Source organism: Aegilops tauschii, chromosome 2, assembly GCF_002575655.3.
Source record: "Aegilops tauschii subsp. strangulata cultivar AL8/78 chromosome 2, Aet v6.0, whole genome shotgun sequence".
Classification (NCBI taxonomy): domain Eukaryota; kingdom Viridiplantae; phylum Streptophyta; class Magnoliopsida; order Poales; family Poaceae; genus Aegilops; species Aegilops tauschii.
In genome coordinates this window covers 387,024,451-387,051,843 of record NC_053036.3, presented here as the reverse complement: position 1 = coordinate 387,051,843, position 27,393 = coordinate 387,024,451, and the positions used below count along the sequence as shown (strand labels likewise).

Sequence of the window (27,393 nt, the reverse complement as noted above, 5' to 3'; positions counted from 1 at the left end):
TGCCGTTTAGGTCATATTGGTGTAAAGCGCATGAAGAAACTCCTTGCTGATGGGCTTTTGGAATCACTTGATTATGAATCACTTGATGCTTGCGAACCATGCCTCATGGGCAAGATGACTAAAACTCCGTTCTCCGGAACAATGGAGCGAGCAACAGACTTGTTGGAAATAATACATACTGATGTATGCGGTCCGATGAGTGTTGATGCTCACGGAGGGTATCGTTATTTTCTAACCTTCACAGATGATTTGAGCAGATATGGGTATATCTACTTGATGAAACATAAGTCTGAAACATTTGAAAGGTTCAAAGAATTTCAGAGTGCAGTGGAAAATCATCGTAACAAGAAATAAAGTTTCTACGATCTGATCGTGGAGGAGAATATTTGAGTTACGAGTTTGGTCTTCATTTGAAACAATGCGGAATAATTTTGCAACTCACGCCACCCGGAACACCACAGCGTAATGGTGTGTCCGAACGTCGTAATCGTACTTTATTAGATATGGTGCGATCTATGATGTCTCTTACTGATTTACCGCTATCGTTTTGGGGTTATGCTTTAGAGACGACTAAATTCACGTTAAATAGGGCACCATCTAAATCCGTTGAGACGGCACCATATGACTGTGGTTTGGCAAGAAACCCAAGTTGTCGTTTCTTAAAGTTTGGGGCTGCGATGCTTATGTGAAAAAGCTTCAACCTGATAAGCTTGAACCCAAATCGGAGAAATGTGTCTTCATAGGATACCCAAAGGAAACTGTTGGGTACACCTTCTATCACAGATCCGAAGGCAAGATATTCGTTGCTAAGAATGGATCGTTTCTAGAGAAGGAGTTTCTCTCGAAAGAAGTGAGTGGGAGGAAAGTAGAACTTGATGAGGTAATTGTACCTACTCCCTTATTGGAAAGTAGTTTATCACATAAATTAGTTCGAGTGATTCCTACACCAATTAGTGAGGAAGCTAATGATAATGATCATGAAACTTCCGATCAAGTTACTACCGAACCTCGTAGGTCTACCAGAGTAAGATCCGCACCAGAGTGGTACGGTAATCCTGTTCTGGAAGTCATCTTACTTGACCATGATGAACCTACGAACTATGAGGAAGCGATGATGAGCCCAGATTCCGTGAAATGGCTTGAGGCCATGAAATCTCAGATGGGGTCCATGTATGAGAACAAATTATGGACTTTGGTTGACTTGCCCGATGATCCGCAGGCCATAGAGAATAAATGGATCTTCAAGAAGAAGACTGACGCTGACGGTAATGTTACTGTCTACAAAGCTCAACTTGTTGCAAAAGGTTTTTGAAAAGTTCAAGGAGTTGACTATGATGAGACCTTCTGACCCGTAGCGATGCTTAAGTCCGTCCGAATCATGTTAGCAATTGCCGCATTTTATGATTTTGAAATTTGGCAAATGGATGTCAAAACTGCGTTCCTTAATGGATAGCTTAAAGAAGAGTTTTATATGATGCAACCAGAAGGTTTTCTCGATCCAAAAGGTGCTAACAAAGTATGCAAGGTCCAGCGATCCATTTATGGACTGGTGCAAGCCTCTCGGAGTTGGAATATACGCTTTCATAGTGTGATAAAAGCATATGGTTTTATACAGACTTTTGGAGAAGTTTGTATTTACAAGAAAGTGAGTGGGAGCTCTGTAGCATTTCTGATATTATATGTGGATGACATATTGTTGATCAGAAATGATACTTAATTTCTGAATGGCATAAAAGGATACTTGAATAAGAATTTTTCAATGAAAGACCTCGGTGAAGCTGCTTATATATTGGGCATCAAGATCTATAGAGATAGATCAAGACGCTTAATTGGACTTTCACAAAGCACATACCATGATAAAGTTTTGAAAAAGTTCAAAATGGATCAAGCAAAGAAAGGGTTCTTGCCTGTGTTGCAAGGTGTGAAGTTAAGTCGGACTCAATGCCCGACCACTACAGAAGATAGAGAGAAAATGAAGGTCATTCCCTATGCTTCAGCCATAGGTTCTACCATGTATGCAATGTTGTGTACCAGACCTGATGTGTGCCTTGCTATTAGTTTAGCAGGGAGGTACCAAAGTAATCAAGGAGTGGATCACTGGACAGCGGTCAAGAACATCCTGAAATACCTGAAAAAGACTAAGGATATGTTTCTCGTTTATGGAGGTGACAAAGAGCTCGGCGTAAATGGTTACGTCGATGCAAGCTTTAACACTGATCTGGATGACTCTAAGTCACAAAACGGATACGTATTTATATTGAATGGTGGAGATGTCAGTTGGTGCAGTTCCAAGCAGAGCGTAGTGGCGGGATCTACGTGTGAAGCGGAGTACATAGCTGCTTCGGAAGCAGCAACTGGAGGAGTCTGGATGAAGGAGTTCATATCCGATCTAGGTGTCATACCTAGTGCATCGGGTCCAATGAAAATCTTTTGTGACAATACTTGTGCAATTGCCTTGGCAAAGGAATCCAGATTTCACAAGAGAACCAAGCACATCAAGAGACGCTTCAATTCCATCCATGATCAAGTCAAGGAGGGAGACATAGAAATTTGCTAGATACATATGGATCTGAATGTTGCAGACCCATTGACTAAGCCTCTCTCACGAGCAAAACATGATCAACACCAAGACTCCATGGGTGTTAGAATCATTACTATGTAATCTAGATTATTGACTCTAGTGCAAGTGGGAGACTGAAGGAAATATGCCCCAGAGGCAATAATAAAGTTGTTATTTATATTTCCTTATATCATGATAATGTTTATTATTCATGCTAGAATTGTATTAACCGGAAACTTAGTACATGTGTGAATACATAGACAAACAGAGTGTCCCTAGTATGCCTCTACTAGACTAGCTCGTTAATCAAAGATGGTTAAGTTTCCTAGCCATATACATGTGTTGTCATTTGATGAACGGGATCACATCATTAGAGAATGATGTGATGGACAAGACCCATCCGTTAGCTTAGCACTATGATCGTTTAGTTTATTGCTATTGCTTTCTTCATGACTTATACATGTTTCTATGACTATGAGATTATGCAACTCCCGAATACCGGAGGAACACTTAGTGTGCTATCAAACGTCACAACGTAACTGGGTGATTATAAAGATGCTCTACAGGTGTCTCCAATGGTGTTTGTTGAGTTGGCATAGATCGAGATTAGGATTTGTCACTCCGATTGTCGGAGAGGTATCTCTGGGCCCTCTCGGTAATGCACATCACTATAAGCCTTGCAAGCAATGTGACTAATGAGTTAGTTGCGGGATGATGCTCTACGGAACGAGTAAAGAGACTTGCCGGTAACGAGATTGAACTAGGTATGATGATACCGACGATCGAATCTCGGGCAAGTAACATACCAATGACAAAGGGAACAACGTATGTTGTTATGTGGTTTGACCGATAAAGATCTTCATAGAATATCTGGGAGCCAATATGAGCATCCAGGTTCTGCTATTGGTTATTGACCGGAGATGAGTCTCGGTCATGTCTACATAGTTCTCGAACCCGTAGGTTCCGCATGCTTAACGTTCAATGACGATCAGTATTATGAGTTTATGTGTTTTGATGAACCGAAGGTAGTTCGGAGTCCCGGATGAGATCACGGACATGACGAGGAGTCTCGAAATGGTCGAGACATAAAGATTGATATATTGGATGACTATATTCGGACACCGGAATAGTTCCGAGGTGTATCGGTATTTTCTGGAGTACCGGGGGGTTACCGGAACCCCCCGGAGGATTATTGGGCCTCATGGGCCTATTGGTGGAAGAGAGGAGGCAGGCCAAGGCAGGACGCATGCCCCCCTAGCCCAAACCGAATTGGACTAGGGGGCCGGGCCCCCTTTCCTTCTCTCCTCCCTCACCTTCCCCCTTCTCCTTGTTGGAATACGAAAGGGGGGGCGAATCCTACTTGGAGTAGGATTGCCCCCCCATGGCACGCCTCCTCCCCCTGGCCGGCCTCCTCCTCCCTCCCCCCTTTATATACGTGGGAAGGGGGCACCCCAAAGGCACACCAAAGTTTCTCTTAGCCGTGTGCGGTGCCCCCCTCCACAGAAACACACCTCGGTCATATCGTTGCAGGGCTTAGGCGAAGCCCTACGCCGGTAACTTCATCATCACCGTCACCACGCCGTCGTACTGACGAAACTCTCCCTCGGCCTCAGCTGGATCAAGAGTTCGAGGGACGTCATCAAGCTCTACGTGTGCAAATCGCGGAGGTGCCGTGCGTTCAGTGCTTGATCGGTTGGATCGCGAAGACGTTCGACTACATCAACCGCGTTACTTAACGCTTCCGCTTTCGGTCTACGAGGGTACGTGGACACACTCTCCCTGCTCGTTGCTATGCTTCTCCTAGATAGATCTTGCGTGATCGTAGGAAATTTTTGAAATACTACGTTCCCCAACAAACGCAAACAAGAGGGTTGTCAATCCCCTTGGCGGTTAGTTGCAAGGATTAAATCTTATAGTGGTAGATAGATAAATTGCAAAGATAAAATAAAATAAAATATAAAAAGTGCGGCAAAGTATTTTTGTGTTTTATACTATATGATAAAAGTAGACCCGGGGGCCATAGTTTTCACTAGAGACTTCTCCCTCGAGCACATAGCATACGATGGGTGAACAAATTACCACTGGGCAATTGATAGAAAAGCGCATAATTATGATGATATTCAACGCAATGATCGTGTATATAGGCATCACGTCCGAGACAAGTAGACCGACTCCTGCCTGCATCTACTACTATTACTCCACCCATCGACCGTTGTCCAGCATGCATCTAGGGTAATAAGTTAATAAAAACGGAGTAACACCTTAAGCAAGATGACATGATGTAGACAAAGTAAACTCAAATAATATGAATAAACCCTATCGTTTAATGACAACAATACAAATACGTGTGTGTTCCTTTTCTGCCACTGGGATAGAGCACCGCAAGATTGAACCCATCACAAAGCACCTTTCCCATTAAAAATAGATTAATCTAGTTGACAAAACCAAACGGATAGATCGGAAAGAAATACAAAAATATAACAAACATGCATAATAAGTTCAGAAAAGACTCAAATATTTCTCATTAATATTCAGATCATAAACCCACAATTCATCGGATCCCAACAAACACACCGCAAAACAAGATTACATCGGACAGAACTCAAAGAAGATCGAGGAGAACATGATATTAAAGATCAAAGAGAGAGAAGAAGCAATCTACCTACTAGCTATGAACCCATAGGTCTGTGGTGAACTACTCATGCATCATCGGTATGGCAGCAAGGATGATGTAGAAGCCCTCCATGGTCCATTTCCCCTCTGGCAGAGTACCGGAAAAGACCTCCACATGGGATCGCGGAAGAACAGAACTTTGCCGCAGCGGAAAAAGTGTTTCGGGTGGCTCTCTGGTATACTGGAAATATCTGAGAATTTATAGAGGCGAAATTAGGTCAAGAGGTGCCACGAGGGGCCCACAAGCCTGGTGGGCATCGCCCCTGGGGCGCGCCTAACAAGCTTGTCGCTCCCTCGTGACTCTTCTGGTCTTCTCCCGAACCTTCATGGGTCCCTTCTGATCCGGAAAAACTTAATCCAAAGATTTTTCTCCGTTTGGACCCTTTTTGATATTGTTTTTCAGAAAGCCAAAAATAAGTAAAAAAACAACAACTGGCACTGAGCACTAGATTAATAGGTTAGTCCCAAAAAATATAAAGTTGCATATAAAACATTCAATATTGATACTATAATAGCATAAATAGATACGTTGAAGACGTATTAGGGCGTGTTCGGGAGCCCTCCCCAGCCACAAACTCCTCAACTCCGTCGTCGCCTGCCAACAGCCAGCTTCTCGAGAAAAATTCTGGAGCGCTCGATCCATTCGGTAGCGCAGCTTCTATTCTGGTCGTTGAAACAGGCCGCCAGCCCACCTAGCTATGAGAAATAGCAGCTCAGTAGAGCCCAACTAGCTGGGACAGCCCACCTAGCCGTGGTAGGAGAAGAAATTGCCTTGGCGGTGGCACAGACTTGTAATATTTGGTACAGTACGAACGAACGAACCGGTACGCAATGTAAACTCACTTAGCGGTGGCACAGACTTGTAATTCTTGGCAACTCCAACTTCTCTCTGTTTCGGAGGAGCTCGACTTTCCCAGCTCCGTGACTCCTCAAAAAATACACTGGGAGTTTCGTCAGCTTCTCTCGCCCGTAGCTGGGATTTGGACCGTTCGGCTGCACTCCTAACGTGGAGTTGAGGATTTGAGAAGCTGGAGGGCTTCCGAACACGTTTTTAATGTGCGTCTACCCCTATGAGCACCTTTGATAGACCTCCTACTCTCATGCAAACGAGCCAAACCACTAGATCGAGCGAGCTATCTTGACTAGTGAATAGCGTGGATTTTAAGAATTATGAACAACGATAGATTTGAACATTTTTTATAATTTTGCATGCGAATTTTTGTAAACATGAATATTTTTCAAATTTGAATAAAATTTTGAAAATGCAAACAAATTTTTCGAAAAGTGGAACACATTTTGAAACTCTGAACAATTTTTGAAAAATGAGAAAAAACTAAAATTCCAAACATTTTTAAAAACACAAATAATTTTGAAACTCTGAAAAAAATTAAAGCGCAGCCATTTTTGGAAATTTCAAACTTTTTTAAGAATATGAATAAATAAAAAATAGGTTGAACATTTTTTGAACTTTGCGATTTTGAAAAATAAAAAAGAAGAAGAGAGCAAAAAAATATCATGAACCTTCTAGAACGCTCCCAAACTGGTAAAGTCCTGCGTGGAGCCATCTAAAAGGTTCCCAAAACCGGCATCACAGAGCTAATGAACAGATTAAAATGGGCTGGCCCCAAGTTCACTCATATTGATCGGGTCTGTACGATACTACCACTGTTTGCACAACAACCGTCAAATAGGTTTTCCCACAAAAGTCGCCTAGTATTGCCAAGCCTAGGGGTTTTTTCCTTTTCTTATTTTTTGTTTTCCTTCTATTTTTTTCATTAATTCATTTTTCTCCTTTTTTAAATTTTTTAAAACCTGATACTTTTTTTTAAATACAAAAAATGTTCCTAGTTTCAAATATTGTTTACAATTTTAAAAACAATGTTCATGTTTTCGAATTTTTTGTTCACAAATTTAAGAAACTTTTTAGTTTCAAAAAAATTGATAAATTTTTGAAAAAAGTATGTGACTTAAAATTTGCGTTCAAAACTTTCAGTAGTTGTTGGGAATTTGTTAACAATTTTAGAAAAAGTGTTCAGGTTTGTAAAAGTTTCATGCACAATTTGAAATTTCAAAATTGTGACAAATTTCAAGAAATGATTAGTACATACCAAATTTTTCATGTCAATTGATACTGACAGAAATTGTAAATAACATAAGCATTCAAATTTAAAAAAACTACATGCTCACGGATGCACCCGTCTGACCAAGTCTGGCACACTCCTCTTAATTGGTGGTTTTTTTGGACTTTGGATAAATGACCCAAACTTGTTTGCCGTAGACTGACACGGACATATGAGACATTCATGCCAAGTTTGAACGACTTCTGACACCGTTTTCATGCTGCGACACGGCCGATCATTTATCCGTCCTTTTTTACCGAGAAAACTCTAGAAAATGCAAAATTTGTCAAAATCCAAATAACTTGGTATGTGAATTCGTCATAAAACAACTGGTGGAAAACATTTGGGGCCATTTGACGGATGTCAAAAAACAACGTGATTTCAAACAACCCCTTCTGGTCAACCTAAACACCCTCCTTTGAACATGGTCTATTTTTAGACATTATTAAAATGACCCTAACTTTTGTAAGCAGGTGGGCACGCTCATGGTAGGCATCCATGCTTGGTTTGAATGACTTTCAACACCGTACGCAAGCTAGGACGGGCCATTTATCAACCTTTTTTAATCGAGAAAACTTCGGAAAATGCAAAACTTGTCGAAAACTCAAATAACTTGACATGGTGCATTGAATTGGTCATACAAGGCCGTGAAAAAGATTAGGAACATTAAAGGGATGTCGACAAACGAGGTGCTCTAAAACGGGCCCTTCTAGCCTACCCGAACACTCTTCATTGAACATGCAACTTTTGCAAGCAGGTGGGCATGCCCATGTTACGCATCCATGCCTAGTTTGAATGACTTGAACAACTTTGCATGTGCCTTAAATTGGTCATACAAGGCCATGTAGAACAATTGGGGCAATTACAAGGATGTCGAGAAACAATGTGCTCTTAGAGGGAGCCTTCTGGCCTACCTGAACACCATCCATTCAACATGGTCTAGTTTTGAAAATCCTTAAAATGACCCCAACTTTTTCAAGGAGGTGGGCATGCCCATGGTAGGCATCGATGCCATATTTGAAGGAATTCCAAAACCGTTTGCAAGTTGCAACACGTTCGGCCATTTTTCGGCCTTTTCTTATCAGGAAAACTCCAGAAAATGCAAAATTTGTCAAAAATCGAAAAAACTTGGCATTGTGCCTTGAATTGGTCATACAAGGCCATGAAAAAAATTGGGGCGATTCCAATGATGTCGAAAATCGACGTGCTCTCACACGGAGCCTTCAGCCACCCGAACACCCTCCGTCGAACATGGTCTATTTTTGTACATCCTTCAAATGAACCCTACCTTTTCAAGCAGGTTAGCATTCCCACGGTAGGCATCCATTCAGGTTTGAACGATTTCCGACATCGTGTGCACATTGCGACACGTCCTGCCATTTATCAGTCTTTTTTCACCAGGAAAACTCTAGAAAATGCAAATCTTGTCAAAAACCCAAATAATTTTGCGTTGGTGCCTTGAATTCATCATAGAAGGCCATGGAAAACAATTGGGGTCATTTGAAGGATGTCGAGAAATGACGTGCTCTCAGACGGAGCTTTCTGACCTACCCAAATATACTCCGTTCAACATGGTCTACTTTTGAACATCCTTGAAATGACTCCAACTTTTGCAAGAGGGTGGGCATGGCCATGGTAGCCATCCATTTCAGGTTTGGACGATTTTTGACACCGTACGCAAGTTGCGACATGTCCGGCTATTTATCGGTCTTTTTATCAAAAAATCCAGAAAAAACAAAATTTGACCGAAAAAATGTTCGCTGCAGTGATAGATTCCGGTTCTCAACAGTACCATGGTCCACGACTGCAGTTGGTTCTTATAGTATACGCGATGTTCTACATTCAATTGTGTTACGCGTTGTTCTACATTTAATTGTGTTCTTTCACGCCCGAAACGTACGGCATATATGTTTCGGCCGATGACCCACCATATATATGAAAGTGGGTATGATTTGGCAAAGATCTTATTGCCCTTTATACGTTTATTGAAAAGGTTGTATCGAAGCGGGCTTCTTAGAAAAATACGAGCACCGGTGTTAAGTGTAGTACTTGAGCCTTGATGGGTTTGAGATACCACTATCCGTTGAACCATCTAAATATAGAAGCATAGGCTGGTTCACGCCATTTGCCTTTGCTGTATGAAACTCTTACGGTAGGTGCCAATTCAGGCCCTGTTTGGTTCAGTTTTTATCGACGGATTCCGCTGCCGCGCAGCAGAATCTGAACCAAAGGGCAAACCCAGCAGAATCCGATTTCAGAAATCCGCTGCCAAAATCTGAACCAAAAGCAGAAGCAGCCCAGGACGTGCTTTCCAAAATCTGATTCCGCTGCGGGCCAAAATCTGAAAAAGTTGTATCAGCTGGTTTGCCAAATGACCTACATCTTTTTCAAATCAGATTTTTCACAGCTACTTTTAAAAATCCACAGCCAAACAGGGCCTCAATGTAGCTGGCCGGTGCACCATTCTCTGGGAAACCATGTACGTACATGTATTAAAAAAACTGTACGTACATCCATCACATAACGTTGCACCTGGCGACTTGGCGAGCTCGTTAGGCGTGACGTGCATGGATCCAAGATCGGTTGCCGGCCGCCATCCAATAATTTACCATACGTACGTGAGTGATGTCGTCAGGGATAACAACGTGCTCGTTCCCATTCTCCTGCGTGGATCCAAACTGGGCTCCTGTTCTCCACAGGACATGGATTTGCATGGATCCGGCTGGGCTGGGTTGGGTGGCACGCAGAGGACCAAGTGAGCAACGAACACACACCTCCGTAGCAAAGAGACAAGAGCACCATCCCTATCCCAAAGATTATCATACGGTGGTGCATTTTTTGAAGGCATACGGTGGTGCATTTCAGAGACCAAGTAAAGATAACTTTCTCTTGTCCTCCGACTCTCCGAGACCACACCACAAATCATAGAGTAGTCTTGTTTTTGTCCCGATCGGAAATGCACCGAGCAGAGGTTAGTTTATCCGGTCTTTATAAATGCACTCTGTGGTGTTGTGCTAGCTAGCTAGTCTGCTACCTCTCGGCCGCGGCCATGGCGGGCGGCAAGAAGCTGCAGGAGAGGGTCGCCCTGGGGAGAACTGCGTGGATGCTGGCCGACTTCGTGATCCTCCTCCTCCTCCTCGCCCTCGTGGCCCGCCGCGCCGCGTCGCTCGGGGAGCGCGGCGGGACGTGGCTGGCGGCGCTCGTCTGCGAGGCGTGGTTCGCCTTCGTCTGGATCCTCAACATGAACGGCAAGTGGAGCCCCGTCCGGTTCGACACCTACCCCGACAACCTCTCCCACAGGTACGTACGTTCTTGTGCACACTAACTGCAAAATAATGTTGACCTACAGCTACGTGCAGCTTCTTCCTTAAACTGTGTCGTGTCTGTGATGATTTTGCTAGGATGGAGGAGCTCCCGGCGGTGGACATGTTCGTCACGACGGCAGACCCGGCGCTGGAGCCGCCGTTGATCACGGTGAACACGGTGCTCTCGCTGCTCGCCCTGGACTACCCGGACGTCGGCAGGCTGGCGTGCTACGTCTCCGACGACGGCTGCTCCCCCGTGACGTGCTACGCGCTGCGCGAGGCCGCCAAGTTCGCCGGCCTCTGGGTTCCCTTTTGCAAGAGGCACGACGTTGGTGTGAGGGCCCCTTTCATGTACTTCTCTTCCGCGCCGGAGGTTGGCAACGGAACAGTCGACCACGAGTTCCTGGAAAGCTGGGCACTCATGAAGGTTAGTCGCCATGGTGATCATGCCGGTTTATGTTTGGTCGTCCATCATCGCCATGACCATGCATCTTCCTCGTGTACGTGTGACTTCAGAGCCAATATGAGAAGCTGGCCCGCCGGATCGAGAACGCCGACGAGGGCACAATTATGCGTGACGGCGGCGACGAGTTCGCCGAGTTCATCGACGCCGAGCGCGGGAACCATCCTACCATCGTTAAGGTCGGTGCACTGACCATGTTCATTTGTCCATGTACATCGTGTCGTGCCAAACGCATAGCAAATCCGTCTCGTGCTAATATCGTCACGGTTAATCTGTCTGAGTTCAGGTTCTCTGGGACAACAGCAAGAGCAAAGCAGGGGAAGAATTCCCACATCTGGTGTACCTCTCTCGAGAGAAAAGCCCCAGACATCGTCACAACTTCAAGGCCGGTGCCATGAATGTTCTGGTGAGCACTCTCTTCTACTCAATACAATGTTGCACTACTAATCAGTGTGTCACACAAACAGCAAAAAGTGGAAGATAAAAGTTCAGACGGCATGACACTTTTGATACTAATTAAGCTGAGCATTTCGTGGTGCAGACAAGGGTGTCGGCCGTGATGACCAACGCTCCGATCATGCTGAATGTGGACTGCGACATGTTCGCCAACAACCCGCAGGTCGCCCTACACGCGATGTGCCTCCTGTTGGGGTTCGACGACGAGATCCACAGCGGGTTCGTCCAGGCGCCACAGAAGTTCTACGGCGGCCTCAAGGATGACCCCTTTGGCAACCAGATGCAGGTTATAACCAAGGTACACAAGTGCTGCTGTGGTTGTACTGTTACAGTTTTTTTTTTGAGCGATGGGTAGTGTTACAGTTGTACTGGTTTTTCTGGCATGTTCAGAAAATCGGAGGTGGGCTCGCCGGGATCCAAGGCATGTTCTACGGCGGGACAGGCTGTTTTCACAGGAGGAAAGTCATTTACGGCGTGCCGCCACCAGACACCGTCAAACACGAGATGAAAGGTAATAAAACTGGGCACACAAAAGATGAGATCATCCGGCGTAAATTGGAGTATTTGGTCAGTGCATTTCGGTTCGACTAGGGCAACATCAAATGGCTGTTCCGAATTTGCCAGGTTCACCATCTTACAAGGAGCTGCAGGCCAAGTTTGGGAGCTCAAAGGAGTTGATCGAATCATCTAGGAACATCATCTCAGGAGACCTGCTCGCTAGACCAACCGTAGATTTATCGAGTCGCGTCGAAATGGCAAAACAAGTAGGCGACTGCAACTATGAGGCTGGCACATGTTGGGGCCAGGAGGTATGCTTAGCTTCCGTTGCCGTATTTTTGCAGGTTTTGCTACAGTACATCTACAACTACAAACCTTCTGCAGTTTCTCTCTAGTTACAGTTTCTTCCATATATATATTTTTGCAGATTGGCTGGGTCTATGGATCAATGACAGAGGACATCTTGACCGGGCTGCGGATCCATGCGGCGGGTTGGGAATCGGCCTTATTGGACACCGAGCCACCGGCATTCCTGGGATGTGCTCCGACCGGTGGACCGGCCAGCTTGACCCAGTTCAAGAGATGGGCAACAGGGCTTCTGGAGATACTCATCAGCCAGAACAGCCCGATCCTCGGCACCATCTTCCGACGCCTCCAACTCCGGCAATGCCTTGCCTATCTCATCGTAGAAGCGTGGCCCGTGCGGGCGCCTTTCGAGCTGTGCTATGCGCTACTGGGACCTTTCTGCCTTCTCACAAACCAGTCCTTCTTGCCAACGGTACATACACTTTTGCCATGACCCATTACTACATTATATGCAACTAAACAAAAATGTTGTGTGATTTGTTTGATAATGAAGCGCGACCTAGTTGGTTAATGTGTAAATATATATTTTCATGATTTTTACATTTGCTGTTTTGCAGGCATCGGATGAAGGTTTCCGCATCCCAGCGGCTCTATTCTTGACCTACCACATATACCACCTGATGGAGTACAAGGAGTGCGGGCTCTCGGTCCGCGCCTGGTGGAACAACCACAGGATGCAACGCATCACCTCGGCCTCCGCCTGGCTCCTCGCCTTCCTCACCGTCATTCTCAAGACGCTAGGGCTCTCCGAGACCGTGTTCGAGGTCACCCGCAAGGAAAGCAGCACGTCCTCCGATGGCGGCGCGGGCACCGACGAGGCCGATCCTGGGCTCTTCACCTTCGACTCGGCGCCCGTTTTCATCCCGGTGACGGTGCTCTCAATGCTGAACATTGTCGCCCTCGCCGTCGCGGCATGGCGTGCTGTTGTCGGGGCGGCGGCGGGCGTTCATGGTGGCCCGGGCATCGGGGAGTTCGTGTGCTGTGGCTGGATCGTGCTGTGCTTCTGGCCGTTCGTGAGAGGGCTTGTCAGCAGGGGAAAGTATGGAATCCCGTGGAGTGTCAGGGTGAAGGCTGGTTTGATTGTGGCTGCGTTCGTGCACATCTGCACAAGGAACTAACCGGCGGGGCTGGCCATAGAAATATTCGAAGCGTAATTTTGGTTCTGCACAGAACTACTCCTACCACATTTGTAATTAAAAGCTTGTTGTTAAGGAAAGTTTGATCCAATTCTTTCAAAACACAATAGTTCCTTCAATGACTAAACTGAAAGAAAATATGGATTTATTTATCGTGATTTTGATTAGAATTAGCAATGTCTTATCTAACTCCTATGCCATTTGGTTTTGTGCGGGGGTTCGTGTGAATTTTTTCTTTTTCAGTTTTTCATTTAGTTGATTTATGATTTTTTTATCACTCTACTTTCGATTCCCTTTTTTTCTCACTCTTTCATTTCATTTGTCTTTTTTCACGCCGCGTGCAACTACACTATCATGATCAGACACAACTGGAGTTGCACGCCTGTTTTCCCATCGGTCACTTGTAGTTGCATGTCCACTAATCGACTCCAACTGCATGTCCAATGGTCGTGTAAAACTACATGTCTACTGGTTTCCCGCATGTCCATCGATTGCCCGCAATTGCAGTTGCATCCCTGTTTACATGTGCACAACTGCATGTCCATCGCTTGCACACAACTACAGTGCACACCTACTGACTGAGTGCAGTTATATTTACGTATCTTTTTAAAAGTAATACAATAAAAATGTCAAGAATCAAACAACAAAGGAAAACAAAGTAGAAGTGGAAGAGAAAAAATAGCAAACAAATTCTATGGTGATGATTAGAGCTAGTCACACCCAAAATTTGTTACATGATGTATGCATCTTTTTCTATTGAGTCCAAAAAGACCTAACTAGCCTCGCATCGTCCTTGCGGGCGACACGGGCGGTGGCAAGATCGTGCTCTAGCCCATCGTGCCAAAATACGCCGCCAGGCAAAGCCTTTGCCCTCATGGCTGACGGCGACGATGTAGTTAGTAGGGTTTTTTTGTGAGGGGCAACGTTAGTGCGGTAGCTGCAGCCTAGGACAGTTTCTTGCCTCTAACTCATAAATACCCCCCCCCCCCTCCCTCCCAAGCCCTTCTTCAGATTACCATGATGTTTTTTTGTTGCCACTTCGGCATTCAAGGTGCGAAACCAATCGTCATGTTTTGGTGCTCCGCCAGAGGGGAATCATCATCTTCTTCATCCACATCAATCTTCGCCGCCCACATGATGAGGTGTGAGTAGTACACCTGTCACATGATGAGGTGTGAGTAGTACACCCGTCACGGCGTTGATGTGGCGGTGCTTCAAGGAACATATCAATAGATCCAGTAAGTTATTCTGCATCTGTGTTTCTCACTAAAATCAGCATCCAAACACGGACTTTTGTCCTCCCATGGTGACTATCAAAGCTGCAACTTCATTTACTATCTCAAATGCACTTTTAACAAGTATCTTATGCATGTCACCAGAAGCCCGATTCTCTCAGTTGATTCTCGTATCTTATCACCAGCGAACGTCTCACGCATAAGATCACAAAACAAGGAAGACCTGAATGATTCATTCATCCTAAGCTATTTTGTGCTCAAATAAAAGAGGGACTGTTTCTTGACAAGCTACCGCATCGAATTCTCCAAAAACGTCTCCTACTCAACAGACTGCTGCTACAGTCTTTCGTAGAAAAGGAGTGTGGCTTCCGCACCCAAAACATCGTCCTCTGACACTTGTGATACATGGTCATCTGAGACGTAAACCCAGTGCTTGCGACGAGGTCCTACTTGATCATTAGCGTCAGGAGTTGACGCTACTCTCCGGTAAGCTGCATAATGCCCACCTCCGCATACACCATAGTGCTCAACGACAGCTGATAACCTATATAGCTCCATCCTTGATGAGGACGATGATGATGGTGAAGAACTAGTAGCCACATCAACATTTCCCTGAAAAGATAGAGGGTAAATGAATTGATCAGATAAGTAAAATTTTGTATGAAGGAATGTCATTATCATCATTATCCTTAGACAAATCAAGTAACAAAGAAGTTCAAAAGCAGATAACTTGCCTCATTAAGTGAGTGGACACCACCATTTGTTACTTGATCCTTAGGTGCCTGACTTGATGAGTTCCCACCAGTAGTTAACATATTAATGGGCATGTGTGCATTTAGTTGCCGATAGAATTGGAGAGACGGTGTGTCATATCTTTGTACGTTCATAGCTGAAGGTCCAGGTCCCTGACCAGTGGTGAATGTGCCTCCTGCAAATGGGGATAAATTGAGAAGTAAAGGAAAAGAAACGTGTCCCTGCAAGCAAAACGCGGATCATTCAGCCACAATTCATATGGAATGAATAGAAAGAGGCAATGTTTTATGTGTCCTTTTTAGTGCTTACCTGACGCTTTACAAGTTCACCATCAAAACTAATAGAAGCACGTAACAAATGAATGCACAAGATCTGGAAGAGGACATCAATAGGTGTCATGCCATTTTTAGACATTATTCTATGTAAGTTTCAGAAGGTGTATTTCAATAGTAGATACCTTCGGACAACGAGTGATAGCCAACTGCTTTGTGGCTTTCGAAGATACTGACCATGTTGTTTTCTCTGGACCAAATAAATGCTTGCAATTGCAACTATCATAGTCGACACAGGTGCGCAGTTTGTTAACTTTTTCCTGGTACAGATGTCAATATGAGGTACCGTCAAATTAAACTGTGAAACAAGTACAACTTCATAGAAAATATGGTCACAAAATTTTACCTCATCAACTTCTGATTGAAGAGAGAAATATTTGGAAGCAGCATTATGCCAACAATGATCACAACGGTAATTGTCAAGATGCTCCAACACAGTGAAATGCTTCAGGCAATCCACCAAACTACACCCATTAATCTGAATTTGGAAAGGAACAAAACATTATGAATAATGCATGAACCGGAGTATTAACTGATGTACCCTGAATTAAACAAGCTCAGAAAGATTCACTTGGACATACAATATCTCCATTTATATCAGCCACGGGAGAGAGGGGCAAGCAGTGAAAATTCTCGAAGTCCAATGACAGCTGTGAGACATTAAACAAAATGAGGACAGAAAATCAACAGTTCTGACAAAACAAAATATGCATGGTTTCAACAACAATAGAAAAGAGCTAGCTACTCTCTCTGCTACTAGATATATGTAGTCATAGAGATTTTCAAACAGACTTCTTAACTTCGATCGCTAATAATGTTGTGGAAATGTGGACTCATACAAGTCAGCGGTATGAACACAGAAAAAAACATGAGACACTGCAGGAAACAGCGGTCAGCGGAGGATTCCGGAAAGAGGTCAGCTAGAGCCAAAGCAAATGCATGCCGCATCCATAAGAAAGATTAGGGAAGTAAAGTCACTACATGTTATGGCCTATTAGCCCAGGATGATTCTTTAGCTGAGTCCATGTAGATCTAGGAGCGGTTCAAGACAGCAGTCTAAGTAGTGCACATGGAGAACCGAGCGCTGGCTGGATGGCTAGAGCTTACAGGTGTAAGCTCGCCCACCCGCATTCGATCTGCAGGGATGTCTCATTTCTACCTAAATAGTACAGTTAAGGGAGAGAACTACGCCCTTTAACCACATTTTTTAAACTAGTGCATGTGGTTTCAATCAAACAAGAATTAAGTCTCTACCATCCAAAATTCTCTCACTCTAGTCAACTTCTATCCCTCTGTCCTCTAATACCATAATATCCTTCAAGCTATGAAGGCTGGCCATTTTTGGTAGTTCTCCCATGTGAACTATCTAACATTAGTAGATTCCATGAATACATATTTCATATATGCAACATATAGTCATATACTAACATCTAGCTAAAAAAACACTAATGGTCCAAGATGTGTTTGAATTTGCCAACAAAAAATGCATCTAGGGTAGAAATAACAATAATTAAATACTCCCTCCATCCCATAATATAAGAGCGTTTTTGACACTACATTAGTGTAAAAAACGCTCTTATATTATGGGACGGAGGGATTAGTTCATAAACCACACGTTTAGAGTTACGAAAAAGAGGCATAGATATCTACCACAGATGAACAATTTCTGCAAGATAATGTGCTGCCAATAGTCCCATCAAAGGGACCGAATATGTTTTGTTTCCAGCGCTTGCATTCAGGTTGGTTACCTTCCCTTTGCTTGTATACTTTGGAGTGGAACATGGTAATGTCTGCCAGAGAGCTCTTATATGGTACATAGCAATGGGAAAATTCATCCCTCAGTGATGTCAATAGATGAACAAAAGCTTCAGAAGCATCCTATGAGGGCAAAATACTTCTTATCAAATCCTGGATATCATAGACAAGGTAGGATTTCTAGAGAAGAATAGATGGAAGAAAGCATCATGCCTGCTGTCTGGTCAAATTGAAGTGACTAACATAGCAGCTCAAAGGATGCATTACGCTTTCTGGATTCAATACAATTTTTTGATCTCGAACTCTGCTCAAATCTGCACACATATACGCAGATTCATTAAGTAGTAAAAGAAATTTTAGACACACAAGATAGCAATTTATGAACAATAACAAAACAATGAGCTCGGACATCACAAATAAAGTATATAATTTAAGAAGAAACTAAAAGAAAATGTTATTTGCAAAAGTTCTTTCAAATAGAAGCAACAACGGAATGGAGCAACTGCATCATCAAGCACGTTACACTATGAGCAGCGAGCAATCGATTGCACCAGGTAATACAGTTCCATTATATGGGAATTTTGCACTTGGTCAAACAGATCCATAAACGTGAACAATAAATTGGAGATTAGCTTGGGGAAAAGTGGAAAACTGAGTATGTATTCATTCCAACACCTGGGGACACATTCTGGAGACTATAGAGCCCGGTATTAAAACTACACAAATGCATTGACCGCTGATTCTAGATACACCACTGAATTCCCCAACAGTAATCTTGAATATGGTACAAAGTTTAACAGTCAATGTTACCAATATTACCTTTTAAAAGGGAACTTAAAGCAAGGATAAGAGGCATTCTTTCAGACTGTTCCTCAGGTAGCACATCATCACTTCCAAGTAAATCGTCTAGAGAGGAGACAAAATGGTCGCAGCTAGCAAGTGCCTGCCAAGGAAACATTCTCTGGTTCAGCATGAACTCCAACCCGATAACGATACTCGCACATGATGCACGCCGCAATATGGATTCAGTAAAAAAAGAATGGTATGAGCTACCTGCAGGATAACATTGAGAAAGCAATTGTTGCCAAGATTTTGCAGGCCTCCGGTGTAGTACAGCCTCTCTGATTCCGAAGAGAACCTCCGGAGAAGCCACTGTACGCCCAAACTGCTATTGAGCGCTCTGCACAACCCAGCAACTCCTATCCCCAGCGCAACAGCAACGGCTGTAAGACTGTAACCATGCCAGTGTCCCTGGCTAAGAGATAGCAGTAGATTGCCGTGCTCGAACTTACCCATGACTCGACTTGCCCTGCCCCACTACCCTTTGCATGAAACAGAATCCAGGAAGCCTAGATTTGCTTCCAATCCAGAGATTTTTGTTCAGCTATCCGATTTGCCGCACCTGAATCAGTAGGAACAGTTTTCGTCACATTTAATTTCAGAATCCCCACGCACGAACCGAACTCTCGCGAGCAATCTAGGGGTTACCTACCCACAAAAGAAAAAGAAAAACAGTAAAACGGCAGTACAGCACGAGTAGGAGTCCCTGGTTGCGCCCCGTTGGCCGTCGGTGAGGCCGCCGACGAGGATGAGGAGGCGAAGCAAGTAGGCCTCCCTTACTGTGTCCCGCTCGCCGTCTCTGGGGCCAGGGAGAGAAGAAGAGCAGACGAGGCTGGGAAGGGGAGGAATCCGCAAAGGCGAACGGGCGACCGTCGAGGCATAGGAGGAAGAACTCTAGGAAACGGGGTATTCGTAGGTGCTCAAGATCTGAACAGTGTTGATCTCGTCCGCTCGATCGCCAGTGCACGGCCCAGATTGTGTGAGACTAAAGACCCTGACCAACTTTGCACAAGACCCTTTATACCCCTCCGTTCCATAATATAATGCCTATAGTTTTTTTAAAAAGTCAATCTTTGCAAACTTTGACCAAATTTATAGAGCTATTAATATCTACAATACCAAAAAATTAAAATATGAAACTACATCTTATGATGAATCTAATGATATATGTTAGGCATTTTAGATGTAAATGTTTTTCTTCATAAACTTGATTAAAGTTTGTGAGGTCTGACTTTAAAAAAAATTATATGCACTACATTAATGGATGGAGTATTATTTTTTGACGCTAGTATAGGGGAAAGTTACCTTCATCTTCCCCCGGTGCGAAGAAACATTCGCTCATCAGGGGGTTCAAGGCGACGGTCGACTGACGTTGAAACGTTCGCTCGTCGGGATGAATCGGAGAGACGATCGGCCCGGGGCTAAAATGTTCGCTCTCCCGGCCTCCCGCACAGCTCGTTAGCTCTAAGCCATAAACAACCCAGCCCACCCCCTTCCCTCTCCTCGCCTTATTCCTTGGCAAAAATGCGCCCAAATCAAGAGGAACAAGCTCCTTCCTCCCTGCATCGTGCCTCCATGGATCCAAGGCAAACTGCGGCAAGGAAATACATTGATTTAGCCCTGAAAAATTCAGCTGGGATATAAATTCACTCCCCTAAGTGCCCCTTCCGAAGCCCCGCCATCTACAATAAATCTGTAAAAGTATTCTACAATCTGGACTTGTTTGTTATATAGAGGGGGATCACAAAACAAAATTGGGGAAAATTTTACCCTTACGAATGCAATGGTTTTTTTTGCGAATATGTAAAGTTTGCGTGTCTTTCATTGATAGAAGAAGTCAAATGAGAACAATGGGGGTATATCACATGGCTATCCAAAGATGGCGTAAATATGGTGTTCGAAGCATAGAGGCATGGGATGATCGGCCCAAACAGAAACTACGACACAACGCTAAACTATTCTGACCAAGAGAAACGACCCGAACCGAAATGACTTCCGAGTCTTGAATATCATCACCGGGTACGCCACAAGCAAACAAGATGGTGCCTTCATGAAGGTGAATGACACCGATGTTGCTGTCGTCCGATCCGAAGAACCGGACTTGGGGCACAGAGAAAGGTCGTGGCAGCGCCTCCAAGAATGGGATGGCACCCGCAGGTGTCACCACTGCCAGCATCAGCAAGCCAAGCATGCATTTCACCCTGACTTATACCCGAACAATCCCAAAACCACTGGGACAGATCCGAAGACGAGGAACATGTCGCAAGCTGGGGCCGCCGCATCCGGAAGGGAGCTACACCCGCTGCCGAAGGGTGGCAACGAGCGTCGCTGGACACACGAGCATTGGATCTGGCGGAGGAGGGCGAGGCAAGGGGTGATGGTTAGGGTTGGAGAGCCGACAACGGAGCCTAGAGAGCCAACACATGAGAGACGACGATAGCTGGCAACATCGACAAGCTAAGATCTGGACTGACGATGCTGAAGCTGCCAAGATACCAGCAAGCCAAGGAAGCTGGAAAGGGCATAGCTTCCAGAACACCAGGGTCAAGCCCAACGGGAAGGACGTCGACAACCCATGGAGAACCTAGGTCCAAACCCGCCGAGCCCAGAGCAACAATGGCAAGATCCACCATGTGCGTCGCCAAGGACCCCTAGATCCGCGCCACCATCAAGCACAACGGTTGCAGGTCCGCACGGGCCCAGATCAGGCCCGCCTATAGCACCAGCACACAGAGCAACCACCAGCGCATCATAAACGGTCGCCTATTCCCCTATATCGCCTGGGAGGGCGAGCGGGGGTCGGGAGGGTCAGTTTCGAAACGGAGCTACGGACATTGCCTATAGCACCAGCACACAGAGCAACCACGGGCGCATCATAACGGTCGCCTATTCCCCTGTGTCGCCTGGGAGGGCGAGCGGGGGTCGGGAGGGTCAGTTTCAAAACGGAGCTACGGACATTGCCATGGTATATACGGCACAAGTAGACCTCCATCACTAAGGCCAGGGAGAGAAGAAGAGCAGACGAGAAATCCGCGAAGGCGAATAGGCGATCCTAAGAACTCAACGAAAAGGGGTATCCGTAGGTGCCCAGGATCTGAACAATGTCGATCTTGTCCGCTCCATTGCGAGTTCACGGCGAGTGAGACTAACGACCCTGACCAGCTTTGGACAAAACCCTTAGTATTGTTTTTCGCAAACCTTCCTAAGAGGGGAATTTGATTCTAACCTGAAAATCAGACAGAGTTCGTGTTGAACCTATACGCCCCCAAGCTACCTGAACAGAAGCAAACCAGACTCGAATATGCAAGAAGAATTGATGATGCCTTACACCATCAATTAATCAGACTATGGGATGTGTATTGGGAAGAATACCACCTTACAACGCTTCAAATCTACATAGGAGTATCTTCTATGGAGTTCTGTAAAAGAAAAAACTATCAAAGTTTCTAAGAACTGGCGGTTTTGCGAAGATTGCTTGCGAACCCGCGCCTTTTAGGTGAATCATGGACCGTTTTGCAGGTATAACACTCCATTTTGTTCTCTAGGGTTCACATCTTCTTTTGCTCTCAGAGGCGTCGAAGCCAAGTTCTTGATAATTGCAGCAGATAGATCAAACTCAGCTTTGTACTTGCAGCAGCTGGCCTCGATCCACTGCTCTGCAAGGCTTGTTGATACATTGTCTTGGCTGTCCCTCTCATGTTCTTCAATCGCTGGTCTTATCTCGTCGTACAGGGCGTCGATTTCGGCAGTCGCCTGCTTCTTCACTTCCTGCAACATTGGATCAGAAAAAGAGCTGTTACTGTGCAATATTTAGAGCTTTCCGCTGCAATTTTCAGGACTAGTAGGTTACTGTTAGTTTTTACCTCACAGAACAATATCTCCTGGCGTGCCGCAGCTGATGGTAACCGGTCACAAATATCTGCAACATTCAATTGCTTGCGCAGACCACGTTTAGCTTTGCCACCACGAAATTTGGGTGTGGGTCTCACCAGGACCAATTCGGTATGATGGTTGTTGTTCTGGGGAGAACTTTGATTCTCAAGCTTTGCAACTTTATGCATTGAATTTTGTGCGGCGTCATCAGAATATTGTGCACCATATTCGGTCAATCCATTCTCCATAATATCAACTCCCACTGGAACAGCTATCAGTGGTTCAATAGTCATTGGTGTGAGTTCATCTGAGCTAGCCGTCAATGGTTCAACACTCAATGGCGTGAATTCGTTTGAGCTTGCAATCTCAGAATTCTCAGTGGTATGCACTATGTTGCTGTTATTTTCTTGGGTGACTGGCTCAAATTTTGCTAGAATGGAGTCCTTCGGAATGCTTGTATGTTCGTCATCGGTAGAGTCATAAAGAGGGATATTTTCAACAGAAAATCTGCCATTAAAGATGGAAAATATTTGCTGCTTAACTGGTGTACGGAACCGTTGATATTTTAGCACTTCAAACAATAAAAGTTTACTTATCACGACAAGTCGACATGGGCAACAGAGGTCTGAATTTTTATGTATTGCCTAGTATTTTCAATTATTTGTGATGTAAATGTTTACTGTTTAACTGCTGCTCGGGATTGTTGTCTCCATCAATATTTCAGCACTTCGAACAATAAAAGGTTCACTTATCAGGACAAGTTAAGGTCTGAATATGTTTACTAACCAGTGGTTCTCAATGCTGATAAATCAAGACACTAAAGTAGCAATGACTAGTTGAGGAGTAGTGAAAGGTTCTAGTGAGGTCTCTATTACCCGCACAAAAGGTTGATGGCAAATAGAGTCATCCAAGTAGCGAAAATTATCTAAGCATATGTATCATTTGAGCAAACCAGATTTTAATTAGCAAATTGTCCAGGTAAGTAAAATGATAGCTTCTCATCAGCCTATGTCAATTAAGCAAAATTCTAAACGACCATCGGTGTGTCAACTTTTATTCTGTACAGCAGATTAACATGCAAGCACAAGCTTACCTGTCGTCATCATCTTCCCACAGGTATGTGGCCTCCTAAAACATGACAGACAACAAAGCACACATTAGGCAAGTGTTGGACGTTCCAAATATTGACTTAAAAGGAGGATCCAACAATGATCACAAATAAAGAAGTCCTATTAATGAAAGATGACTGGTTCGCTACACTACATTAACCATGAAGTGACTATTGCAAATAGCGCCCCCAGTTACACTACAATCTCCCGAGAAGGACAGCACAAAAGAATTTTTAGATGAAGCAACACAAAATAGTTGTGTCAGCATGCATGCAAAGGCGGCAAGCCAAAGAACTATCAATGTTTTTGTTCAGAGCATCATCAGTCTAATGGAGAGAAGGGCCAACCTCTACAGTAAATCCCTGCAGCTTTAATTGGATGGTCAGAAAGATAACAGTGCTTTCTTTTGTCAAACCCTACTGTCAAAACTCAAGCTGAAATAGGATCTTCTCTTAAGTTAATAAGATGTGTTACAGCATATTGTTCCACCCACCTGGAAACCACGTGATTTTGCCCCAAGAAACCCTGAACATCCGGTAGCTCCACAGAGGCACCGCACCATCACACCACCAAACCACTCAAAATTATAGTCATAGGATAATTCCGTTCCAATAGGAATATCTTGCTTTGCAAAAATGCCAACTCTTACTTCCCCGAGGACAGTCCATTTTCTTGTCTCACAGTTCGGCTGGCTGCACGTACAATAACAAACTGTTTATTTTATCACTAAGATGGAAAAGGAAGCCAAAAATCTAATAATAAAATAATGAAAAGAAAAGAAACAAAATAGTAAAGGACTGTGTGTTTGCTACAAACATACCACGAATGGTTGATAAATCTGGCCAGACTCCCTTTCTTTGTTGCATCAATAGACTCATCAGCATTGAGGTAAATAATATAAGACTCCGTTAAACCTAATGTGGAACAGCAGAGAAATTACTAAATAGAGGGCAAAAGGTGCCACAATTCCATTACTGGAAGGAGTGTTGTAACTGTGTACCCTGGTCTTCATATGTTTGAGATCTCCGCTTGGCTTCCTTCCATGATATTACTTCTCCACAATATTCAATAACAAATTGTCCAGCCTACAAATACCATTAAGACAAAAGACATACTTGAGTAAATGGGATGTGAGCAGAACAAACATAAAAATAGATGTAGTCACCGACTCACTGTAATATTTTCATCAGCCAAAAGACCCCACCCGCGCCTTTCAGTTTTTACCAGCCTTGTCCTAGCATATTGACTTTTTTGAAATCGCTACAAAGACGAAAAATGATGAAATGACAAAAAAAAGGTTATAAATAAACTGGAGAACACATCAAGTAACTTCTAGCACAATTTACCACTAGTTCGTATACAGCATTGCCATGATATGCATCAGCAGGAGATGATGCGGCATATAAAAGATTCACCATATTGCAACACTTCACTTTAAAACCCCGTCAAAAGTTTGAAAAGCAATAAAAAGGCATTTAATTTCGTGGTTATGATTGGTAGCAGGATTTGAACTTGGAGTGATACAGAACCTCCAAAGGATTTGAGGGAGGACTGCCTAAATTTAGCAACGATCCTTAGACATCTAAATACTGGTTCAACTAAAGCAAACTGTGCATACACATCTTTTTCCTTCTTGCGAGTAGCTCCGTGCAAATCAACATGAACACAGATCAGAAAAAATAACCAAACAATCACACAGTGGCAATACCTTAAAAAAACAACGTGAGAAACACTAACCTGGTTCTTGCAATATACACCACAGCGGCAATAGCCAGGCGTGCACTCTGTGTTAGTCGAGACATTCCAGCACCTCTCTCCACATGCGCTATCTGGATCCATCAAATCATACTGACACTCGCATACAGCTATGTCCTCCTCCTTCTGCCGCTTGTGCCTACAAGCAGCAATACACCAGTATGGGATTTGCATTCGTTTGTAAAACTGCAAGGCACGATGCTTCCTTCCACAGTGGGTTGATAGTAGGAACAAAAAGTATATACAACAAAACTATCAACCTTCTGTATGAAAAATCATTAGTCTCGATATGGATGTAAAGTGGTGCCTCTGTAGGCTCTTCCTCCTGAAATAGAGACAACTCCAGGAGTTCAGTACAGAGATAACAAAATCACTGCAGACGGGTTCATGGGGGGGTGAAGAATGTGTTTTGAGCCAGCAGTAATACCATTTGCGATACCAATTCTTGGACGGTGGAACAACAGGACCTCGACCTAGAAAATCGGGGAACTGATCAACTAACTGAGGCTGCAATTAGCATGTTAAAGTGGTGGACGACCGAGTACCGGAAGAAAAATGTTCGAGCGATTTGTGTAATCGCGGCGCGTTCAACAATGTGAGTGGGATTCATAATCCATTGATTGGGGGAGAAACGGAACTAGGGCATACCAGGAAGTCTGGATCAAAGTGGTGGAGGAGGCCCTGCTGCTGCTGCTGCTGCTGGTGCTGGTGTTGGCGCAACCCGTCCGCTACTTCCAGTCGCCTCAAATCACCGCCCCCTCGGCGTCCGAGCTCCGGCCGCCGCCTTCGTCCAACACCGCTGCTTGCAAGGCCCGAGGTGGGAGGCTTGCTCCGCCCACCGCCGAGACGACCCCGAAGCTCCGCCGCCGGGAGGTGCCCCGACGCCTCTGGCCTGGTCTCGAATAACAAGCAGCAGAGGGAGGCCAGAGGCCAGCGAGGGGGACGGTGAGTCGGTGAGGGAGGGCGGGGCGGCCAGGGAGCAGGCGGTGAAGGGAGGCAGGGCGGCGCGGCGTGGGAGATGGTCGCGTAGAGCTGTACGCCTGCTTGTGAACGAAAACGTATAGCCGTATTACGCCTACTCAACGGCAATACATTAATCCTCAAAAGAAAAACTGCAATATATTAATAAGATTAAATAAAACCGCAAGACATTAATACCCCATCTATCAAGTTCAAAAAAAAGAATACCCCCTCTATCAGCGTCAACTAATTTCGAAATGAGGAAGTACATTATTTTTCTTTGTGCCCTTGGTAGTATAAGAAAACACTAAGGCCTTCTTTGGTTTTGGTTTAGAGGAATCTTGTAGGAATTTCATAGGATAGGATTTCTATAGGAAAAAATTCCTTTAGAGCCCTTTGATTTGTAGGAATGGAATCCTATTCCTATGGAGGAATTCTTCCTATCCTTCGCATTTTATAGGAAAATAAATATTAGCCTAGACTCAATGGAAAAAATCTTATGATGTGAATCAAAGGGCATCTCATTTCCTATTCCTACTCATAGGATTTAAGATAAATGTCATCTCATTTTCTATGACCTTCCTATTCCTACGATTTTCCTACCCTATGAACCAAAGGAGGCCTAATGTGCTCTTTGGTTGGGAACATTAGGCAACATACTCCATTTGTATTTATTTACTCCACATATTAGTTTTATCTAAAGCCAAACTTTATAAACTTTGATTAGGTTTGTAGAAAATTGTATTAACATATACACACCAAATCAATATCATTAGAGTTGTTCTTGAACATTTGTTCACTTCTATAGATTTGTTATTGTAAAAGTTTATAAGTTTGACTTCAGCCAAAACTAATATGTGGAGTAGATAAAAACAAAGAGAGTACAACACAAGATACTTATAGAATTGGGTTGGGTTTTTTTAAGCACCGTTGCTTATATATATAGCAATATTTCCTTAGGCACCTCCGTTGTAGCAGACACTTAACCAATTTTTTATGTACAAGTACCACTCCAAGCGTCTTGCATTGTACATAATCTTAGGTTCATAGCCGTAAGCATCCCTTCTTAGTGGCTTAGTGGCACTATTTTCAAACATTTTACATAAAAAGGGTTTTTTTCTTTTCCCGGGGGGGGGGGGGGGGTGGGTGTGCAAGGGCACCCTTGTTGATTAGAGTATATGAAACAATTGCATGAGCAAGTATG

General features: G+C 44.2%; 3 protein-coding genes across 4 annotated transcripts; 1 reads left to right on the top strand and 2 right to left on the bottom strand.

Moving 5' to 3' along the window:
* Positions 1 to 10,201: 10,201 nt before the first annotated feature.
* LOC109756230 (cellulose synthase-like protein H1) lies at positions 10,202 to 13,679 on the top strand. Its single transcript, XM_020315086.4, has 9 exons — positions 10,202 to 10,653; positions 10,755 to 11,085; positions 11,175 to 11,300; positions 11,408 to 11,527; positions 11,663 to 11,875; positions 11,968 to 12,088; positions 12,202 to 12,386; positions 12,503 to 12,853; positions 12,999 to 13,679. The coding sequence occupies exons 1-9, from the start codon at positions 10,403 to 10,405 to the stop codon at positions 13,557 to 13,559; spliced, it is 2,259 nt and encodes a 752-aa protein (XP_020170675.1). The 5' UTR covers positions 10,202 to 10,402; the 3' UTR covers positions 13,560 to 13,679.
* A 1,205-nt stretch (positions 13,680 to 14,884) lies between these two features.
* LOC109756233 (ubiquitin carboxyl-terminal hydrolase 27) lies at positions 14,885 to 19,455 on the bottom strand. 2 transcript variants are annotated; one of them, XM_020315089.4, is made up of 12 exons: positions 19,145 to 19,455; positions 18,945 to 19,054; positions 18,706 to 18,851; positions 18,472 to 18,595; positions 17,866 to 17,966; positions 17,548 to 17,775; positions 16,479 to 16,547; positions 16,244 to 16,375; positions 16,023 to 16,157; positions 15,875 to 15,937; positions 15,547 to 15,786; positions 14,885 to 15,424 (listed from the first exon to the last, which is right to left on the bottom strand). In XM_020315089.4, exons 2-12 carry the CDS (start codon positions 18,946 to 18,948, stop codon positions 15,149 to 15,151), a joined length of 1,518 nt encoding a protein of 505 aa, XP_020170678.1. In that variant the 5' UTR covers positions 18,949 to 19,054; positions 19,145 to 19,455; the 3' UTR covers positions 14,885 to 15,148. The 2 variants fall into 2 exon arrangements, with proteins under 2 accessions (XP_020170678.1, XP_020170677.1); XM_020315088.4 differs by having other exon boundaries at positions 18,706 to 19,054.
* Positions 19,456 to 21,794: 2,339 nt separating this feature from the next.
* On the bottom strand, positions 21,795 to 26,300 carry LOC109756232 (histone-lysine N-methyltransferase ASHH1). The gene is made up of 11 exons (XM_020315087.3): positions 25,878 to 26,300; positions 25,657 to 25,702; positions 25,490 to 25,554; positions 25,212 to 25,368; positions 24,648 to 24,734; positions 24,475 to 24,559; positions 24,295 to 24,388; positions 23,968 to 24,166; positions 23,459 to 23,493; positions 22,356 to 22,872; positions 21,795 to 22,260 (listed from the first exon to the last, which is right to left on the bottom strand). Exons 2-11 carry the CDS (start codon positions 25,657 to 25,659, stop codon positions 21,994 to 21,996), a joined length of 1,509 nt encoding a protein of 502 aa, XP_020170676.3. The 5' UTR covers positions 25,660 to 25,702; positions 25,878 to 26,300; the 3' UTR covers positions 21,795 to 21,993.
* Positions 26,301 to 27,393: the final 1,093 nt, after the last annotated feature.

Bases quoted from the DNA above. Each gene is read 5' to 3' on its own strand.
- LOC109756232 (XM_020315087.3), bottom strand. The intron at 24,735-25,211 runs GTTAGTGTTTCT...TCGTCTTTGTAG, and splicing joins GTGTATATTGCAAGAACCAG to CGATTTCAAAAAAGTCAATA. The intron at 24,167-24,294 runs GTATGTTTGTAG...TTGTACGTGCAG, and splicing joins AGATTTATCAACCATTCGTG to CCAGCCGAACTGTGAGACAA.
- LOC109756233 (XM_020315088.4), bottom strand. From the start codon at position 18,948: ATGGGTAAGTTCGAGCACGGCAATCTACTGCTATCTCTTAGCCAGGGA. The intron at 17,776-17,865 runs GCATGATGCTTT...TTGCCCTCATAG, and splicing joins TCAATTTGACCAGACAGCAG to GATGCTTCTGAAGCTTTTGT. The intron at 16,376-16,478 runs GTATGTCCAAGT...TTCCAAATTCAG, and splicing joins CTGATATAAATGGAGATATT to ATTAATGGGTGTAGTTTGGT.
- LOC109756230 (XM_020315086.4), top strand. From the start codon at position 10,403: ATGGCGGGCGGCAAGAAGCTGCAGGAGAGGGTCGCCCTGGGGAGAACT. The intron at 11,876-11,967 runs GTACACAAGTGC...TGGCATGTTCAG, and splicing joins AGATGCAGGTTATAACCAAG to AAAATCGGAGGTGGGCTCGC. The intron at 12,854-12,998 runs GTACATACACTT...GCTGTTTTGCAG, and splicing joins ACCAGTCCTTCTTGCCAACG to GCATCGGATGAAGGTTTCCG.